Source organism: Uloborus diversus, chromosome 6 (genome assembly GCF_026930045.1).
Source record: "Uloborus diversus isolate 005 chromosome 6, Udiv.v.3.1, whole genome shotgun sequence".
Classification (NCBI taxonomy): domain Eukaryota; kingdom Metazoa; phylum Arthropoda; class Arachnida; order Araneae; family Uloboridae; genus Uloborus; species Uloborus diversus.
Genome location: NC_072736.1, coordinates 115,199,181 through 115,214,909, shown reverse-complemented (window position 1 = coordinate 115,214,909; position 15,729 = coordinate 115,199,181). Strand labels below are relative to the sequence as shown.

Below are 15,729 nucleotides of genomic sequence, written 5' to 3'. Positions count from 1 at the left end.
GAAGCATGCTAGTCCATAAGGAGCCAGAAAATTGTTTTTTTTTTCTTTTTTTTTTGTGTAAGAAAAGCTTGCTTAATCAGTATTTTTATACATAATTAAACTTTCATTGCGTTTTTTGTCATAACATATAGATACTGTCTGATCACGGATTGTATGGAAAGACAAACATCCGTTTTACAGCCGGAAGTGGACGAATTTGTTATTTTTTACCGATGTCAGCTTTTGCAGAAGGAGAGTCATTCAAATGAACGGAATACGTGCATCAAATTTCCACTTTTCCCCCTTATTCACATAGATTCCTTTTATCTGGACGTTTGAAAGTTCCATGCAATCCGTGGTTGGACAGTATTTACTTGATATAGATGTGTGGCTTCATTGAGTTTCTATTTCATTGATACTTTTCTTGCATCTAATTTTTTTCAAACAACAAGAAACGTAATTCTACTTATGGTATTACGAAACGGTGCTATTTTAGCGTTTTAGACTTTCTAATTCCTTACATCGTATATATTTCAAAAGCTTATTTCTATCCTTAGTAGAAATAGGTTTTTATTTATTTCAAATGTATACCAACGAATATGAAAGTAATTCCACTGAAGTTAATACAAAACGATAAAATGTTTGCGTTTTTATTTTATTTTTTATTTAACTTCTCATACGGATTTCAAAAGCGTTTTTATGTCCTTAGTTTCAGAAAATGCCATGTAAAATCCAAGACTTCCTTAGGACAGTCTTACCCTCAATACTAAAGATTTACCCACCCTTATATACTTTATACAAATATTTTTTACCTGTATGAAGCCACAAACAAGTTGATACCATACTTAGCTAATATTACACTTTTGGAAACTTTATATTAAGATCTTCAAAGTTTAGCAGTTTCCCGAAACATTTTACTGAAAATGATGTTTACTTTTATTTTTGACTCTTGACAGTCTGTTCTGAAAATCCGATTATTAAATGCAACCAAATTATGTAATATGCGCATGAACTTCATTATAATACTTAGCTAATGTTAAACTTTTGGAAACTATATGCTAAGATCTTCTTAGCGCAGCAGTTTCCCTAAGCATTTTACTGAAAATTATTTTTCTTTTATTCTTTTTTAATTTAACCCTTGACATTATGTTCTGAAAATCCGATTATGTAATGCAACCAAAATATGTCATATACACTTTTAAAATGGAAAGGAAAATGAAGTTAAAGTTAGCAGCCACTTTTTTTTTTTTAGATAATGTATAAAAATAAAACAATCAATATATAGTTTCTGACTGTCTTAAAAATGTTTAGATGGATTAAAGCATCTCAGTTCTCTTTTCTATTAGGAGCGTCAACTAATGATAGATGTCGTCAAATTTTCTTCGTATCCCATTTGCGAAAAAAATCATGATTCTTATCACCGAACCCTTCATTTCCATCGAAATCCATTTCGTTAAAATCCGGACCGAAATCCGTGAAGAAATTTTCAATGTTCTTATCCCATTTGGAGCGCATCCCATTTTGTTAGATCGATAAAAGGAGGATATAAAAAAGGAAACAACTTGTCTTTAGGCGTATGAATGTAAGACTACCAAGAAAACCCTATTTTCAAGCAAACGTGATATGATTTGAATGCGCATTTGATTCATCCTTTCATCCATCTTGCTTCGCTCGGGGATTTCGGCATTGACTTTCTCTGGGGCTGGAGATGTTCCACAATCGTCGTTCTACTTCGGAGAAGCCTCCTTCTGAACAACACTTGTCCTTTACACTTATGCTGTTAAATCTAGAGTTTACTCTTGTGTATATGTATAAATGTAAACATTCAAGTCTATCAACAAAATGGTTTTAAACAATTAAAATATTGCTCCTATAGCTCCATCTATATGTGTGCTACTTATATATATATATATATATATAAAAGAAACATTATCATATACTGTATTTGCAACATTTGCAACCTGGACAATTCAATCAAATTGAACATCACAACTCAGTTCAATAGGTGCCATAGGCAGCTCTATGATACTGATAGACGATTAACTTAATAGCAATATAAAATTGAACAAGAAAAACGAAAATTTTGAAATCACCCTGGGGCCTCATCAGGGGGTTACTTCCCAAGGGTATTTTTGGGATTTTATTTTGGGGTTTATTATTTATATATATATATAAACAGGGTGTCCACCCTAATCGAGGACCAATATCTAATTGTTAAACCGTTAGAGATAAGCCTATAGTTCAAATCGAAAAAAATCTAAATTGCGTAAAGAATAAAAATTCATGAAATTGTTCTCAAAAATCAAGTTTTGTAAAAAAAAATGCTAAATTCGACTTGTTATTCAGCTCCTCAGTCCTAGTATAGAAATTTTATTGAGTTAAATATAATTGACACACTAACATTTCAAACTAAAAAAAAAATCACTCTTCTACGACCAAAAATGACTGACTTATGAAATGTCTAAAAGTCACGGTTTTTGCAGATTTTATGACGTCAGCTGGAAAACTCTTAAGGGGATGTATGCCAATTGAAAAAGTGTGTTGATAGGTTTAAATTTATTTTGGTTCTTGTAATCAGGACGCATTATTAATGGTTGAAAAGACTTTGTAAGAACAATTTCAAAGCTCAAAAGTTTATTTATGATTATAGTGTTTTTTTTTAATGTTATTTGTTTGTTATTTTGTTTCAAGAATATATAATTTCTATGCGAGAATTTGATTGGAAAAAAAATTAGTATCTCAATGTATGTAAATGGTTATCACTGTATTTCAAATTACAGTGTACTACCGTAGTACAGATGAAGAAGAAAAAAGATAGTTAAAAAAAGAAACTATACAACTTATTTCTTATCGGTTTAGAAATTAGCTATTGGTCCATGATTAGAGTGGACACCCTGTATATATACTGGTATCCCAAAATTCAGAATAATTCGTTAAATGTGGGAAAATGTGAGTAAATATCGGTTAAATTGTTCGAAATTATACATGGATAATCGTTATTTGAACTTTAAACATTGCACGTAAGGAAAACATCGCAATCGACGTCGACATTTCACTTATGTGCAAGTAAGAATGGATATAAACGGATTCCCTCGGCCTATGGAGAAATATCAATTGCCCTATCTAGTTTGCAAAGATGTTTTCCTTCACCGTTTATAATTATTGCTATTTTTAATTCAATATCTTCAAAAAATCTAACAGTATTCCAATAAATCAATATTTGAACTATTTTTATACAACGTGAATAATTACACGTTATTTTGCTTTATGAGGGGAATTCTTCGTAAAATCAATAAATTTAAGGGTATAATTTGAAGGGTTAGGGTAAGATAATGTTAAATCGTTTAAGTTGTGTAAAATATTTAGACCAATTTTCGTGCACACTGGTGTGTTTTACTATAATATACTTCAAATTGCGTAAATATTGACATTATACAGAATGTAAACAATAACGAAGACACCATACAAAATCTGAGCAATCAAGAAAGCAGTATAAGAAATCTAAACAGTTACCAAGAGAGCCAATTTTAAAACATCTGGACAATTAAGAGGGCAGTATACGAAATCTGAAAAATTAGCAAGAGTCAATTTTAACGCACCCGATTCTACTTCAGAACCAGTCAAACTACAGAAAAATTATTAAATAAAAACAAAAAATCCGACTGCGTAAAAAACAAGACAAACTAAAAAGAAAAAAATGTAAGCCCAGTAGTTTAGAATGTTATTAAGTACTACTGAATAACTACACCATTAAAATAGCTTTATAATCGATATACACATAAGACAAATCATAAATTCAAAAGCAGAATGGAAGGATCAACAGTGTGGACTCGTACCTATTTAAATCAAGGAACCACGTAAAATTAGATTTTTTTTCTTTTTAGCTTTTTTTTTTTACGCAGTCGGATTTTTTGTTCTTATTTAATAGTTATTTTTTATTGTACACTTTTTAGTTAATTTTCATTGACTTAGTTATTATGATTATAAGACGGAAAATTTTGCAAATCTTGTCATTTCGTTGAGAGAGTTTATATTCTGAGGTTTATTAAGTAACTTGCGGGGGTCTAAACTAATTATTAGTCCCTCTAGGGACCTAGCTCGGCTTAAAGCTAGATGTACTTGACCTTTAGCAAAAATGCGCGAACTTAAGTCAACCACATGTAATAAACAGCCAGTATAATAAACTCATAATGAAGCGTGCTCGAAAACGTCATCAGTCAAATCTTTCTTGCAAAACTAAAAACGCCAGTCACGAAAGTACACGTCGTGAAACTCAGTGCCCTGAATCACGACAAAAACAATGGCTGTTAATATGGTGAGTTTTGATTACTCTCATGTGTTTGGTGACACTCCCAAGGTTAAGATAAATCGATTGACGTAAGAATCATTAAAATTAGCCAAAGCGTTTAATCTCTACAACGCCACACAGGAACAAACATACATACACACATAGACTCAAACACATTACCCTTCTTTGCATCGCGCTCGCGCATTCGGGTAAAAAAAAACGTTATTTTCAATTACAATACGTGTGTCAGTAAATGCCAGGAAATATTCTTTTCATACTTTTAGTTTTTAAAAATAGCGTGGGATGAGAGTTCATCACTTCACCAGAAAAGTCCTGCTTTAGTCATAAGCTATGATTCTGATCATTTCACTTTTTTTTCAGAACTTCCAGAAACCTTCGTGGAAGGCCTTGAAGAAGGCAGTGCCAAGATGCCGTGTGAAGTTGGACAGCGGAAGGATGACAACGTCGAGTTTATTTTTTGGTACAAGAACGAGGGAGTGACGGCTATATACACGCTAGACTCCAGGGGCCGGGACCTGTCGCAGGCCACGCACATGCGCAATGAGACTTACAGCGATAGACTGAAGTTTGACGTCACCGGTGACGTACCCTTGCTTGAATTAGATGATCTCAGAGAAGAGGACTCAGGATCCTACTTCTGTCGCATTGACTATCAATGGACAGCAACTGAAATCAAAAGAGTTAATCTTGTCGTTGTTGGTAAGCATTGAATAATTTAAAATAAAATAACTTTGCTGTGGGCACTTTGATCGCATTTTAGCTATTTTCTTCTATTTTAACACACAAAATTCTTACTACATGTAAAATGCCGACAGTCCTGTTATCCCATTTCGTCCTTTTAACGGACTCATCAGTTTGGGATAGGATATAGCACAGATGGAGGCAAATGTCATCTCGGATGCCCCCATAGTGGAATAATGGAGGCATGTGAGATTTTGATGGGGTAGCCGGGCTATCGATATATTGAATTTTGTTCTTCCTTAGCCCGGGCTTTGGGACGGTAACTTACTAATTAATGCACAAAATAATTGTTATCAAGAAAGCAAACTGTTATCTTTAGTTAACTCGCAAAGTGCAAAAGCAAAAGGTTTTAAAATTTCCATGTGAACATATATATACATTATGTTATCTATTTATTTTTTAAGTGTGTAGTTTTAAGAAAAATAAATTAATTCCGATCCTTACTTTTCTTTTCTTTCTAGTTCTACCTAAATCTGTTGTTATCCGCGATGATTCCGGAGAGGAAGTTGGTGATATTGCTGGGCCTTACAAAGAAAAATCCGACGTATCATTTACATGCGATTCTCAGAAAGGTAACAATACACATATTTTAAGTAAATTTATAACTAATGGTTTTGTAGATTGTTAAATTGTAGTCTGAATGCGAACAAATGACAGTTGTAAATCATTTAAGAAAACGAGTCTATTCCTTAAAATAGGTAGAAAAGGAAAAAATGATGTGTACCACATATATTTTCGAATTTAGCTACATTTTGGAGATATGGAAAAAAAATTACTCCTAGTATATTTTCACTTTGCGATTATTTTGACCAGAAATGCTTAAGTTGCAGAAATAACTGCATTGAGATGGCGAAAAAATGTAAATGACAAGCTTTATTGCAATTCTACTGTCGTGAATTTTAAATTCAAATTAATTCTGCTATATCTGAAAAATGGCTCCTGAAAGAAGTAAAATGAATACCCTCCCACTTACTTCGAACATGAAATGTTCAATGAGACATCTAACTTCACAGTAAAAAATTCAACTGCTGTACATTCTTGGTTGATTTCTTAAATCACAAAGGCATGTTTCAAGCTCTAGAACAAAAAACACCTTGTGAATTCAATTCGTCAATTTCCCTCTGCCTATCTTCCCTTTATGAACGTGGTGCTTCTGAAATGAAACAAAGACAAGGGCCAACTCTTCACAACTGGACTATACCTTGCGGTGAAAACTTCACCTTATTTAGAGACAGAATTATTACAAAATGTTCAACTCTTCCTATAGTTAAAGCATTAAACATTATCTGATTTTGCCTCGAGACACAGATGCAGAGATTTTTCAGTTTGCCAAGTGAGAAAAAACATACGTTGTAACGTAGTTCTTCAAATTAAGTAATGAATTCATGCAATTTCCCACGAGAAATTCCGATAATATTTGATTAATTTCAGTTATGTATATATATATATCTACTAGTAGTACTCTTGGCTTAGCCTGTGATAGAAAACCAAAAGATGATTCGGTATGCCTGTATATTTACAGTTAACTTGTGTTTTGCGTGTTAAAATTTTATTTTTTAAGATTTCCACAAACATTTAGCAGATTTAAAAATTCAGCAAAACGACTGCTAGTTAATTAGCAGCTACTACGACCGTAGCTGTATTTCTTGAGAAAATGTAAAAGAAAAAAAGAACATGATTTCACGTGCTCATGTACGCTAGTTACTAAATTTGGTGCACTATTTTTTGGCTTCAAATTTTTCAACGTATCAAGTTGTCGTCAAATGCTCACCCATTTATGACATCACTTCCGCCCACTACTTTAGTGAAAAAAACAATTATATAGCTATTCTATTTCGTAAATTTTACTACCAATGTAAATTGAATGTTTTTCCTCAAAAAAATAGTTGTTGTTTTCTTCTTTTTGTTGACAAATAAAGCGTTGAATTGAAATAGGCAAAGCTTTCGAAATGATTTTCAATTTTTCCCTTGGGTACATTTCGATAATAAGGAAAGAGGCACGGCCTTCACAATTTTGAGTAAGTAATGTTATTTAGTAAACCTGTTGTTTTATGGTAACCTTATGAAAATAGATATTTCCCCATTCTTTGTTTTCGTATGCAAAGAAACACTATTCCTCGTGCAAGCACTGTTGCGAAAAATGTAACAGCAATGAAATAAGATCAACAACTATCCAATTATAGACAGGGGCGCTAACCTGAAAATATTTTAGGGGGGGCACAATTTTTTTTTCCACAACACTCTATCAGCATTCTCTCTCTCTTTGCACCAATATATATTTATTATTATTATTAATATTATTTAGTAAAATTCCTCAAAATTGTAAAAATTTTGAATTTATTCAAAAACTGTCGCAAAAATATTAATTGTTCTTATGCCAGAATTGAAATCACGTTAATAAGAATAAACTTTAAGGTACTTGAAACAACAGTATGGCGGTAAGATGTTTAAATTAATAAATGGAAATCAATACTTGTTATTACTTCGTTTACTATATTAATGAAATAAATTAAAATGCACATGAATTTTTATTACCAAAATCTCTAAACTATTCATATTTTTAAGATCACTCAAGGAAAGAAAAAAAGGAACACGTTAAAATGGCATGAAATCACTTAAAAATACAACAAAATAATCAATAAAATCACTTACACTTGATGAGTCCTAAATATCCACATTGCATATGTACACTTATAAAATGGTCTTATTGTTCACAATACAAAGTTTAACCGTCGTTATTTCTTCAATAACTTCACCTGGTTGTACAATTATATCATTGTTGATACAAAGCTGTGCTAATCAATTTAAGCGTTTTTGCATCATGGTGCTTCTTAAATAGGACTTGAGTCGGCGCAATGTTGAAAACGATCGCTCCGCGGTAGCAGAAGAAATAGGCAGTGTTATGAACGATTAGTTCCTAACTACAGAAAAAATAATTCCGAAAAGGAGAGAGGGGGAAGTTTTAAACGATCTCGCGTCATCCCTGCTTACTTCGGAACCACTTCGTTTTCTCAAAGCGCGTTCGTCTTTGTTCCAATAAAAAAAATATAAATAAAAGAGTATTCTTGAAAATTGTTCAAATTAGCGTTCTGGGGGGGGCACGGGCCCTGTGCGCCCCCCTCCCCTCTGGTTGCGCCCTTGATTATAGAAACCCTTCTTGCTTTTCCGAATTTAAGAATTTTGTAGTAGTGATAACATGAGTAGTTGTACCACGATTCAATTACTCGTAGTATACATACAGGGTGTTCCGTTTTAACCTGCAACACCTTTATTTCCACAACCGTTTGTCCTAGACGCACACTTCCACTTGCAAAAATGTTCAAAACCAGATGCAAAGTTAAGATGATGAAAGTTTGAAGCAGAAATTAAAATGTGTCAAAAAATACAAAATTTAACTTTTTATACGGGCTTTAGGTCCCCTAACTTATACTTAGGGAAATAATCTCCATTGAAAACTATTACTGACCCAAAAAAACGACATTTGTGCGACCAAAACTCAAAAAGATATTGCAATTCCAAGTTTTAAGGGACAATACAGAAGTTGAGATTGGAATTTATCACCCCTTCAGAAGAATGGCGGGTTTTCGAAGTAAAAAAGCAAAGTATTCATATTTTTCCATTGTTAATGCAAAATAAGTGCAAATGTTATGCCATGATGCGCAAAAACACACTTCAGAACCTCAAACAATTTGAAAAAACACACTTTAAGCACACATTTCATTTTAAACCCTTGTTGTTAAGCTCTATATTTCCCCCCCAAAAGGCGTTATTGACGACGAGTGAAAAGTGGTGTAAGTCACAAAACGCTGCGTTTCATATCTCGGTGAATATTGGTCGTACTAATTTCAAACTTTTTGTGATGGAATTATTTTTCAATGGAGATTATTTCCTTACACATAGGTAAGGGGGCCTGGGGCCCTAATAAAAAGTTATATTTTGTATTTTCTGACTTATTTTTATTTGCACTTCAAACTTTCAATATCTTAACTCTGCATCTAATTTTGAACATTTTTGCAATCGGAAGTATACATCTAGAACTAATGGCTGCGAAAATAGAGGCCTTGTAGGTTAAAACGGAACACCCTGTACATAGAAAACAGCTCCGTTATGGCCACATCATAGTAGTTTTCAAAACAATGTTGTACAACTCCAAAATATTTTGCTTCGTAAGTGCTTAAATGTCTAATAACCTACTGAATAAATAAGGTCCTTTAATCCTTCTTCTACTAGTGTCCTAAAAAGTTTCTCTAAAAAAACATATTTCAGTAGAATATAAAATGAAGTTTATCTTAAAGTTTTATTTTCCCGAGTTGAAGTTATATTTTCCCTCAATGTTAGTGAGGAAAAAATTATAAAAACTTCAAAATAACATCTAAATCATAATTATTTATTACAATTAATTAGGTTTAATAGAAGTAGATGTTAAAAACATAACACTCAGTTCTGCTACTAAAACTGCTTAAAATTTTAACTTAAGTAAAATTCAAGAAGTTTTAAACGACATTTATCGATTAAAAAAGGAAAAAATTAATTTAACTACTTTTCTACGCAAATTAATCTGACTGAAACGCTATGATTTTTACCATACAAACATTCAACGGAAGACACAAAACCATTTTATGCAGAGACTTCTGCTTTACACAAATCCGCAAGATATTATTACCAACTGTAGTAAAACACGACGGTTTACGCGTTTCTAAAATTTCCTTCATACCTTTAAAGCCGAAAAAATAACCAACGAAAGAAACATTGTATAATTTTATGCTAAGGCTTGTAGACACAAATAAAAGTCAAAAACGTAATTTTCAACTTCAAACCGCAATGCGCTCCTTTTTCTTTCTTTCTTTATCTTTCTTTTTTTTTTTTTTTTTCCGAAAAATTCGAAACGCACTGCATGCTAAATCCCTAATAAATAACTGTTCCCGGTAAGAGGTATTGAAACATGGAAATAAGTAAAACCGTGGAAAAGAATCAGTTCAGTTACAATACGTGTGCATCCATGGGTAAAAGTAAAAGCTTTATAATCCTCGCATCCTGTAAAGGTTATGTGCGTAGAAGGAAAAAAAAAGCTAAATACACGCGTCCACTTATTATTCTTAGATCGGAAGAGTAAAAGTTACATTAAGAGTAGTCGAAACAAAAAGCCCATAAATGACAAATAAATATTTTATGTCTGTAATGTGACAGGAATACGTAAGGAGATGGGTTTCAGCGTCTGAGTGAGCTTTGATTATGGGATTGATTTGAAACATAAAGTATAGTTATCTTCTTCAACAAAATTTATATTGACAGTAGCAACTAATACTTATAATAGTTATGAATGAAACTTTTAAGACTGAACAAATATATACACTCATAAATAAATACCTTTGTGCCGAGGAATAATAGGAAATATCCAACGTTGTTTAGCACAAATAAACAGATTTCAGAATGCACGTGTTTCGAGGTTTCAAGGAACTCCTTTTTCAATTCAAAGGTGTGAGCTTCTAGATGTAAAGACACCCAGTAAAAGTGTCTTAAGTCAATAAATACAAAATTTAAATTTTATACGGGCCCTAAGTCCCCAAACTAATATTTAGAGAAATAATCTCCATTGAAAACTGTTACTGACACAAAAAAGGACATTTGTGCCACCAAAACTGAAGGAAATACTCCATTTCAAAGTTTTATGGGACCATACAGAAGATGAGACTAGAACTTATTGTACTTTCAGAAGAATGACAGGTCGTCAAAGTCAGAAAAACAAAGTATTTATGTTTTTCATTAGTATTCAAATATAAATGCAAATGTTGTGCCATGATACGCAAAAACACACCACAAAATCTCGAGCAATTGGAAAAACTACTCTCTATGGCCACATAAAATTTTAAACACTTGTTAACTGCTATTTTTCCCCTAAAAGGTGTTGACGGCGATAGAAAAGTGGTGTAAGTCACAAAACGCTGCGTTTTTTATCTCACTGAATATTGGTCAAACTAATTTCAAACTTTCCGGGCTGGAATTACTTTTCAAAGGAGATTATTTCCCTAAATATAAGCTAGGGGACTTGGGACCCGTATTAAATGTTAAATTTTGGTATTTTTTGACTTATTTTTATTTTTACTTCAAACTTTCAAAATCTTATGATTTTGAACATTTTTGCAATTTGAAGTATACATCTAGGACTAACTGTTACAAAAATAAAGGTCTTGCAGGTTAAAACGGAACGCCCAGTATATAATTTTACGACAGCAATTATAATATGCATAACATACAATAATATTTTAATAAATAAATTCTGTGTTATTTTGTATTGGAAGTCTTTGAAATTTACAAAGTGCATTAGTTATTAAGAAATAAGTACAAACAAATTCGATGTGTTTCCTTCCTGAACAGGATTTCCTCTCCCTAACGTGACATGGTGGAAAAACAACAAGTTATGGGACGCTACTTTCAAGAAGTCTTCTACTAATGTCATTAACGAAATGAGACTCTCCAACCTTAGCAGGCTTGACTTGTTTACTACATTTCACTGCAAAGCTCAAAATACAAAACTTACCTCACCAATGACAAAGAGTCTCGTTGTAGATATGTACTGTAAGTATAGCATTTCGCACTGTTCGTATACAGAACTTACACAGTCCAGTCACATTAATGTGACCACAACGTACTTTCCACGTCAGAGTTAAATAACCAATCACAGAAGGCAGGTGGCAGCACAGTGCAGTTGAGCGTATATGAAGGGTGTGTGAGGGCTTTGGAAAACATTTCAATCGTTGGCGTAATGCAGAAACGAAGCAATTTATCCGCCGTCCAAAAGGGCATGATCATTGGCTTTCGGGCCAAGGGCGGAAGCATTTCCGAAACGGCTGAGTTTGTAAACTGCTCGCGTTCACAAACTCAGCCGCCATGGTAAAAGTGTACCGTGCATGGCAAAATGGGACTGTCCAAAATCAGCGACGTGGCAAATGTGGTGCACCACGGGCCATAGATGACTGAGGCGAACGACGGTTGCAGAGATGCGTTCGGGTTCGGATAGACGGGCTACCGTTGAGCAACTGACCACCAAAATGAACCAAGGGGCTACCAAAAGTGTCTCCCAAACTACTATTCAGCGAACATTGCTGCGTCTGGGCCTGCGAAGCAGACGCCTGGTTCGTGTACCTATGCTGACTGCTGTTCATCGACGACGAAGGCTAGAATTTGCACGCTAGTACAGCAGCTGGACATCCACTGAGTAGCGACAGGTAGCGTTTTCAGATGAATCGCGTTTTATGCTCCATCGGACAGATGGACGTTGGCGTATAAGGCGTGAAACCTCTGAAAGGAACCACCCTGCAGCCATTGCCGGAACGGTCCAAGCTGGAGGCGGGAGCATTATGGTCTAGGGAATGTTTTCCTGGCATTCTCTGGGTTCACTGATCATTGTGGAAGGTACGATGGATCAATATAAGTACGCATCTGTCCTTGCGGACCATGTCCACCCCTACATGCGCATTGTTTTTCCTCAGGATGATGGCATCTTCCGGCAGGACAATGCGAGGTGCCATACAGCTGCCAGTGTACGTGCGTGGTTCGAAGAGCACCAGGATGAGTTTACCGTCCTCCCCTGGCTAGCAAACTGACCTGACTTAAACCCAATCGAGCATCTGTGGGACCATCTCGATCGAGTTGTTCGCGCCATGGATCCTCAACCGCGTAATCTAGCGCAGCTGGCCACGGCATTCGAGTCGGCATGGCTCAACATCCCAGAGAACACCTTCAGGGACCTAAGTGACTCTCTTCCTGCACGTCTCGCACCAGTCCGCTCTGCGAAAGGTGGTTATTCTGGTTTTTGACAGATGGTCACATTAATGTGACTGGACTGTGTAGATAGTACAGAGGTGGTAGAAATAGTGTACATATGAGGTAGTGTGAAGCAAAGGGATGCAAGTGGCAAAGGTAAAAATTTGGAGATAACCAGTACAAATGGTAGGTGAACCCCTCCTCTATCTTGGGGGCAAGAGATAGTACTAGTGGCCCTGGTAGGTGCTGCTGTACAACATGATTTAGAAAAGAAAATAAATGTAAGTCTACCTAGGACGTAAACTTTATACGTGTTTTTCTCAAAACTTGAAACTGTCCACTTACATCCCTTTGCTTCTCACTGCTTCATATAATTAAAGAAATTTAACGATGAAATAGTAATAGCTTTTAAATAATTATTTTCAGGCTATTTAGAAAAAAGATAAGCAATTAAGTCATGTAACTCTTTCTGAAACACAAGATTCTAAAGTGTGCCTTCTCTGAGAGTATCTTACTAAGAGTATTAAACTATGGTAAGTTTTGTCTCGGTTAAAAACTGCGTTATAAAAAATAAGTTAATTATTTGCTCTTACTCTCAGAGAAGGCACGGCTTAGAATCCTGTGTTTTAGAAAGAATTATCCTGGCTAGTATTTGCAGAGATGAGAAGCTAAAACAAGTACTATTCTAAAAAAATTAAAATTATTTCCTACCTAAGTCAACAAAGAAAAATTTTATTTCAGTTAATTTTTCTTAAATTAATTGTACTTAATTTAAATATGTACATATGACAAAAACAAAATGTTAAGTGCCAAAAAAGAAATTAAATTTAATTAAAGAATTAATGTTTGAAAACTATTTTGACATGAAGTGTCATCCACCACAAGTTTCAAAAGATGTATTTCAACTCTGAGTGGGTAAATGAAAATTAACCTTTTAATGATTGAAATTTTAAAAGAATGTATAAAATCTATAATATATATTTGAACTAATAGTTAGAACTAAAAATACTTGACTAACATGAAGTGACGTATACTTAAAGTTAAACAAATATATTTAAACTTGAAAGGATGAATAAAAAGTGTTTTCTCAACTATTGCAAATTTGAGCATATTTAACTATATGTAAGGATAGTGTGAACTAATATAGTAGAAAGTAAAACATAAACTAAATCTCTTTAAAAAAGCAATAGCATGCATATCAACTAAAATCGTTCATATTGTTTATATTTGCTTTTTTCAGTATATCCATTATCAGTAAAGATCACCAGCAGATCTGAGGCTCTTTCAGCTGGCAAGTCTGTGGACATCACGTGTGAATCGAAAGGTTCTCGACCCTCTGCCAAGGTCACGTGGTGGCTAAACGGTTCACAGCTGACAGACCACGTGGAAACCGTCCGAGAAAATTCCACTTCGTCAGTCCTGCGATTGCTGCCCAAGGTCCAGCATCACAAGTGGCCGTTAGTGTGCAGGGCCCAAAACCCAATGATGAAGGACAGCATCTTGGAGGACACCCGCATACTCAATGTCACGTGTGGGTATGCGTTTCAATCCTCCACTCTTATTTCTCTTTTAACAATTCACTATTTCTCTTACACTCTTTTAAAGTGTTGTATTACTTGAAATAATTTAAAGTGCTGGTAAAAAAGAATTGAATGACCCTCGCATTTTTACAACAATGGGATTATGTGAGAAGTTTTGGTCGACAGATTAATGATGAATGTATGTGAAATTCTGCAAAACTTATGAAATAAATTTTTAGCAGCAGGAATCCGATAATTGTTTGCGTAGATCGGGGCTGTTTACGGGGTAAGGCAAACTGCTGACCCCATACTCATTTTTCCATTTTTGAACTTGCGTGTGAGTTTAGAGAAAAAAATTACTTATCCCCATGTCAATTTAAGTCTAATGGCAGGATAAAGGTTTTTTACCAATTTTGCCCTATGGTACGGAGCAGAATCATCCCGGAAAATGACGTTTAGAATTGAAGTAAAGTGATCCCGGATAGTAGGAAGCAATTTCTCCTCCAAAATGCCGATATACACCTGAGCGTTTACTGTTCCTTATACAAAATGAAGCCCACCAACTCCTTGATCAGAAATGCATCCCCAAACCATCTGGGATATGGGATGCTTGACTGTGTGTGGAATGCAGTCGGGATGATATTCCTCTCCTTTGAGGTGCGGTTATGCATTTTTTTTTTTTTTTTTACCACCACTGTACTCTCAACAACGTTGAACTTGGTGCAACAGCTGAAACTCTTCCCCCTTCCAAAAGCTCCCTTTTAGACTTGACGATAAAACGTTGATGATTACAACAAATTTTCATTATTCTTCCAGCAAACTGATAGCACTTCTATAAGGGATGCGCCAATATGCAAATTGACCGATTACTGACTAATCGGCTGTTGATAATCGACCGATTAATGGTGATTTAAATCTTAAGGGGTTATACATACTCTCTTTTGGATGTCTTGAGGATATCCGAGTGTAGAAGCATTAAAATCATCAATTGGCACCCGCCGCAAGAAGCATTTAGTCAGCGCAAGTGGCAAGTGGAGTTTGGCAAGCAAAGGAGCATGGGGTGGAGCTTTTTGATTTTTTTTTCAAACAATTTGTATTTACATTATCAGAATTTAGTTTTACATTAGTCTACTTCAGAGAAAGGTTAATGAAGTTTAAGTTCAACCATTTGCCGAAAGACAGTAATCGTAACACAGAACAACATTAGTGTTTTGTGTAAAGTGGTAAGTGAAACAGTCAATTACTGAAAATCTTGTTTAAGTAGTTGCACTACTCTTTCTCTGAATGCCTGCAATTATTAGAAAATACTTACTTTTTTATCTCTATATTTACAGAATGAGCTTTACGTTTGGGAATGGCAGTTTTTGATAGGTGCAACTTTTAGTGTTGCCAGTATGTTACTTCACCATATGGTGA

General features: G+C 34.5%; 1 protein-coding gene across 1 annotated transcript in view; it reads left to right on the top strand.

Moving 5' to 3' along the window:
- LOC129224606 (hemicentin-1-like) overlaps nt 1–15,729 on the top strand; it is a 56,125-nt gene that overhangs the window by 16,963 nt on the left and 23,433 nt on the right. The window contains exons 2-5 of the mRNA XM_054859090.1: nt 4,649–4,987; nt 5,491–5,601; nt 11,405–11,605; nt 14,034–14,324. Of these exons, the coding sequence (XP_054715065.1) occupies nt 4,649–4,987; nt 5,491–5,601; nt 11,405–11,605; nt 14,034–14,324 (942 nt within the window). The remainder of the gene's footprint in view (nt 1–4,648; nt 4,988–5,490; nt 5,602–11,404; nt 11,606–14,033; nt 14,325–15,729) is intronic.